General features: G+C 30.3%; 1 protein-coding gene across 1 annotated transcript; it reads right to left on the bottom strand.

The window, feature by feature from the left end:
• Positions 1–3,388: 3,388 nt before the first annotated feature.
• Positions 3,389–5,939, bottom strand: LOC132743843 (uncharacterized). The gene is made up of 2 exons (XM_060732416.1): positions 5,840–5,939; positions 3,389–3,972 (listed from the first exon to the last, which is right to left on the bottom strand). Exons 1-2 carry the CDS (start codon positions 5,892–5,894, stop codon positions 3,389–3,391), a joined length of 639 nt encoding a protein of 212 aa, XP_060588399.1. The 5' UTR covers positions 5,895–5,939.
• Between the last annotated feature and the right edge of the window lie 1,020 nt (positions 5,940–6,959).

Raw genomic sequence — 6,959 nt, forward strand, 5'->3', positions numbered from 1 at the left:
CTAACAAAATATATTAAACTTTTCAATATATGACAATACCAACACAATATATTGTCGCATAACGGAGGAAGAACTCACAAATGTTACATACTTTTAATATACAAATACAAACACACATGTGAACGAGTGGAATACCAAAGACGAACTCCCCTCTTTGACATTTGACAATAGTATATATAATATCAACCTGTCCTAAGGACATTTTATAATGTATATAAATACACACGCTTTAGAGTCACATATATAAATCATTTTGACATAAGCTAGTCCGCATGCATCCTGAACTATAATACTCATAAATCATGTCATGTTCCATAGTGCACATTATGAAATAAAAACCCCAATATATGTATATACATGTTGACTTGTCATTCTTTTTGAATATAGCGTGTATGACTCATTAGCCTGTGCAACCAGCTATACGACAATTCCTCCTTTACTTATATATAAAAAAAATTAAAAAAAAGTATTAAACAAGGTATTATTTAATATCAAACATTTCAAACTCGTTCTAACAAATTAAAAAAAATCTAAAATCAACTTGACATCTGTTTTACCCCTAAGGTAAGGATGTTTTACATCAACCTTTTGTTACTTTATTCTCAAAGAAAAATCGCCGAAGGTAATATCCGGTCAAAGATGTCCGGTCAGAAATGTTATCTAATGACTTTTTATTACTTTATTTTTAAAAGAGAAAAAATCACCTTATGTCATATAATCTCTGATTGGTCAATTGAATAACGTGTGTAACCTTTTCATGTTTGAATTCATTTTAATAGAGAAATGGATAGATACAATGCAGCACAGGTAAGTTTACTTTTGATATTAGTTTTAAAAGTTTTGAATAAGTAAAATAATAATTATGGTTAAATGTTCGATTAATCTTTATGGAAAAAAAAATACAAAAATAATATGTTAAAGTGATATAAGGTAAATATTATAGCTTTATAAGTTTTTCAATAAATATTAAATTTCCTTTATTTCATCATAAAAAAAAAGAAAAAAAAGTTAATTTCTAGAGATCAAGAAAACATAAAAAACAAACAAATAAGTTAACAATTTTCAAAGAACAAATTATTTTAAGAATATTAATTAGAAAAACTTTAAGGTATAAAATTTAACAGAATTATGTGTATGATAAGAGTAAAAAAGATATTTATATACGAAAAAGTTAAAAAAATATTATAAACAATTGATAAATTAAATTGATAAAATGTCCAGGTGTTTCATTTCCTGTAAAACGTGTATTGTGCATGCGCATTGAACACTTCCTGTGACGGGTATATTTTTGTAACAGGTACTTGCTGACATCAGTATGGCTTGGTCGTTTGACGTGTCGGGAATTTCAAATCGTTGGTATGTAGCTTTTTAAAGTATAATTTTAAATTGACACTCATAATTGTTCATAAATGTTTGATGTTCTTGAAGATTCTTTTAAATTAATATATATGTATTTGATATGTGTAAACGTAGACTTTATACACACGTTGATAAAGTTATATTCGAATATTTATTGGCACATCTGTAAACGCTGTTCTTGTTTCGTCGTTGTAAAAAGAATGTCTTGTATTGAACAATACAACAAAGTGATGATAGATCTATAATTCTTCATTAATGTAGCAATGTTTTTTGGAGTAAAAGATAATTAAATTAACAGTTTGCTGTTGCACGATCCTCGCAAATGTTTATGTGATATTTATTTTGGATATCTCTGTTGTCATCAGTATTTCTCTGGGTTTTTGTTTTTAAGTTTATATAACACATAGAAAAACACATTCTATTGATAAACGGAAGTTTTCGGCTTCTCTGGTTGAAGACAGGAACAAAAGTTTATTTGATTCCACAATTTTGTTGTTGTTGTTGTTGTTGTTGACGGCTGTGTCAGCATAGTTATATATTTTAAACATCGTAGACGCTTATTTCATATAATTTTACATCGAAGAAGGTGTTTATGGTTATATCTGCATGGTTTTACATCGAAGAAGGTGTTTATGGTTATATCTGCATGGTTTTTGTTGTACATAGTTTGACATCGTAGAGGCTGACTGTAATATTTCTAGTCAGGCGGTGTTTGACTGTACCGGCGAATTCGCTCGCACCTCTCTGTCTTGGCTGGACGACAAGTGATCGTTAGACCAATATTTTGCATTTTCGTCCGTTGTCAGATCGGTTAATAGATATTATATACAATAAACATAATTTTGTTTCAGATATATGAACAACAAGACAACTGTCATAAAATGCATAGGATAAGAATTCCAATGAAAGATGTTCTCTAGTGTAAGTATCTTATTTATGTAATACTTGATATTTAAATTTTTTTTACTTTTCTAGACATATTTTGTTACTTTTTAACTAAGCTATTAACTTTAGTTTTATTTCGACAATAAGACTTATCCCAATTTAAACTTTATTTAATGATTGTGCGTTGACAGTTGAAACATGTATGTATACACATGTTATTCTAATATGAAATAAAGTAAATAATCAATTTGAAACTCATGATTAAGTGCTGTCATTTACTTTGAAATGCATTTTAATTAACCGATCTATTAATAAACATATAGCGAATAACGATCATTTTAAGCAATAATAAAAAAAAATCTAAGATATATAGTTCTAATAAAAACAACTTGAAAATTAATATAAATGAATACAACCACCAAAAATATAAAGATATATGGTTAAATAATGTAATTTTCTGTTTTGTTTTATTATCGTTTCTTGTAACATATATATTTTTTTTTCTATAATAACTATTTACAATGCCTGAGGTCAATTTACCGAAAATTAGTATAGCATATAACACGGAATATAACGTTCTATAGCATACTGGCTAATCCTTGTAAAAACATTTTAACATTCGGTTTCAAGCGTTTATTATTACTATGTACCTTTGTGTTTACTTTACCAGATACTTTATATCGAGGTTTTACAATACTTTTCTTTTTAGTAGAAATAGAGTTTATAAACATTTCATTATCTGAATCGTTATCATCAGCCATTGAATCTGACTGAATAGCATTATATGCTGCTTGTGACTGAGGATTGCTATTTACTTGTATGGAATTTGAGTCTGATAATTCTGAATCAGTCTGCGATTGCATTTCTTCTGAATGTGCATTACTTTGAGCATTTTCATTATTTGAAATTTGTTGTTGTTGTCGAAGATGTTTCTGTAATTCGGCTAATGGAATATCATCTTCACTATCAGAATTTGACCTTTCTTTTCTAACATTCTTAGCAACTTGGGGTAATACTGATTCTGGTATTTCTGAAGCATCATCAGTATCGCTATTTTCAGGTGTAACTACAAATGTGTATATACATGTTGACTTGTCATTCTTTTTTAATATAGCGTGTATGACTCATTAGCCTGTGCAACCAGCTATACGACAGGGTCCAAGTGGACCATATCTCTACCCGTTGTAGGGTGCAGCTGAACCATCTCTCTTCCCGTTGTAGGGTCCAAGTGGACCATCTCTCTTCCCGTTGTAGGGTCCAGGTGGACCATCTCTCTTCCCGTTGTAGGGTCCAGGTGTACCATTTCTCTTCCCGTTGTAGGGTCCAGGTGGACTATCTCTTTTCCCGTTGTAGGGTCCTTGTGGATCATCTCTTTAACCGTTGTACAGTTTATGTGTACCATCCCTATTTTGGTTGTTTGGTCTCTCTTCTTGTTGTTGTATTGTTCGGCTGGAACATCACGCCTTTCGTTGTATAGTTCATAAGGAGTATCTCTTTCCCCCAAATTCATACTTGGTTCAATGTCAAAGAGAGATTCTGTAGGAGTTATACTTGTGGTCCATAAGTTAAATAAATACGCATCTACACCATCTGCAGTTCTTCTACCACGTAAACCCCTAAAGCCATCCTCTATCTTGTCTGAGAGTCTAGCGTCATAAGCTTTTATTGGTTCAGACGTTCCACCATATGATGGTATAATCTCATGAGCTTCTATTCCACTTTTATAATCTAAACAAGTAATAATTCGATTCATTAATTATATTCTACTGACATAATTATATTCTGTAATAAAATTCATGTGTAATCACATGACTCCAAAAACTATTTATAAATCGAATACTTATCTTTATCATATGAATGGAACGTAAGAGAAATGTTTGTGTACGCTATATCATATCGAATATCGAATTTGTTAAAAAAATTATATTTATTAAAGTCTAGTACATTAAACAATACAATAGAAAATTCCTAAGTGAAATTACAAATTGGAGGTACAGGAATTATTTGAACACTAAACACACTTTTTATTTCTCTAATATGTTTTCATATTTTTTATTAATTTATTATTATTATTATTATTTTTTTTTTTTTTTTTGGGGGGGGGGGGTCGAAAATAACACAGGCGTTTCTCTTTTTTCTTTCTGAGACACATTAAGAGATCAACTTCGAATGCATTGAAAGGCCGATGAATCATATTTACAAAAGTATTCTATGGCAACCACACTACGATATTTCTGTTATACATATATTTAAATTTTTCCATCAAAAGATCGTTAAAATATAATTATATAAAGAAAAGTTGTCGGTGGCCAGCGACGCTCGACAAGCAAGTTGAAAGACTTGTCACAAAGTGTTTCATTGAGTATAATAATGCTTACCCATATGAATACATTAAATTGTCCAGAAAAAAGTACAAAGGCTTGTTATTAAAGCAGCATGCCTCCAGATTCATGCAAATTTTCATGAAATATTTGAAAATGTATTTAACAGTTAAATATTGTGAAGAAATCAAACGGAAGTAATTTACACATTACAAACATCACTCATAACCCATGCAAATTACCAAAATGTGGTTAAACTGTCAAAAATAGCCTTTACTGCGTTAGTAACGCAGTAGAATTATGGTGATAAATACTAAAAATCGCAAAAAACACATGTAAATTATTATTTAAATATTAAATCTGTTTACTTTTCCTAAAATGTTAGTAAATTTTTCTCAGGTTTGATTTTATTGAAATATTTTGTCTTATCCAGAGGCACGCAGCTTTAAGATGTTTTTTCGAGTAAATTATTGATTGATTATTATGAATGCATAAAATTATCACAAAAGGCACAAACCCTTCAGTAGTTATGGAGATACCAGCTTACACGCAAATACTTAACCAAGCATTTCTAAGTTGAAAAGGGGAAATAATTATGCAAAAAAGCAAATTGGAGTTACCAATCATGTTAGATAATTACAAAGAAGAAGCATATGAAGTTTAAATCCATTCCCTTCTGTAGTTGTGGAAATACAAGCTTACACGCAAAACGTAACCAAGAATTTCTAAGTGGAAAAAATGGGCATATATATGCAAAAAAGCAAATCAGAGTTATGGAACTTGTGCCAATCATGTTAGATAATCACAGGGAAACAATGTGTGAAGATCAATCATTTCCCTTCAGTAGTTATGGAGATACCAGCTTATATGTAAAAGCTTATCCACAGTGACGCCGATGCCATGGATGACTGCATTAGCTCGTATATTCTGCGAAAAGTCGAACTAAAAAATGAATGTTTGTATGAGATGATGCTCACTTATAAATAAAAATGTTCAACGTAAAATATCAAAAAGAAAAAAATCAATTTTAAACTTTTACGACTGCCTATACGCATTTATAGTTTTTTTTACAGCTGATATTCTGTATAGGCTTGATGATATATCTATAATTATTGATATAATATTATTATTTTGACTTTACTTGATAAAATATTATAAATAACAACAACAAAAACAACATCTCATTAGTATGTAAGATACAATGTACGCTAATTAAGAACAATATTAGAAACAAGAATTCTATGAAAACTTGCAAACTATGAACAAAGACTTACCACGTACAAATATGTTGAAGACAATGAAAATAAAAACACATGCTTTGGAGCTCATTCTGAAATGCTAAGTGATATGTTTTACATGATCACTCATACATATATATTTATAACACATCTGTTGTTATCTGTATACATGTAAAATGATATTCATTACATTTGAAATTCATAACTGAATAATTAATTAAATGTGAAAAAATATAAATTAAATTGAGATTTGAAAAGAAAACCATATCCCATGCACGATATTACTAGTATATGTTGAAACAATAAAAAAGGTATTGCAACACTATCATGGGCCCTTCCCTATAAATTTCCATAAAGTAAAGACAGTGTTATATTAATAGTAAATATGCATTACGTAACTACACATTTTCATTTTAAAAGTGTAAAGACAAGCAAAAAGATTGGAGAGAGAGAGAGAGAGAGAGAGAGAGAGAGAGAGAGAGAGGGAGAGAGAGAGAGAGAGAGAGAGAGAGTTGCTGTGTTGTATAAAATTTTTGTGTCACACGAAACCACCATCTGAATTATGAATGAGATTATTTGTAAATAATTCAAAATTCAGATTACTACAGTTATTCCTAATACGAGCATGGTAGACAGCAGATACACGACCACCTTTGATATAATATTGCGACATAACCGGGGCTGCATTTAATGCTTTATTTTTAAATATAGACAATGTTTTTGATTCTCTTATATTTGTTGGTAATTCGTTCCAAAATTGTATAGAGGATTGAATGACAGACTAAGCATAAATTTCTGTTCTTCTTGCTATAGAAGCATAATTAGCATCATTACGCAGAGTATAGATGTAGAGAAACATTTTGGGCGGTTGGTGGGAATATCTGGGATATTTACGTTATATTTATACCAGTTACCGCCATGGCCAAATGTGACACCTAAATGTTTATGTCAGTCTACAAAATTAAGAGTATGAATCAGGTCAATTTAGATTGATTGATAGTTTCTTCGATTGTATTTACATTGTTTGATGTCACTGCTAGAGAACTGTCGTCTGCAAAAAGTAATGTTACACTTAAGAGAGAATCCGCTATATCGTTTAAGTATATTAAAAGAAAAAAGGAGGTCCACGGACCGAGTCTTGGGGGAACTCCATCGT

Source organism: Ruditapes philippinarum, unplaced genomic scaffold, assembly GCF_026571515.1.
Source record: "Ruditapes philippinarum isolate M1 unplaced genomic scaffold, ASM2657151v2 ctg5495_1_1_1_1, whole genome shotgun sequence".
NCBI classification, from domain to species: domain Eukaryota; kingdom Metazoa; phylum Mollusca; class Bivalvia; order Venerida; family Veneridae; genus Ruditapes; species Ruditapes philippinarum.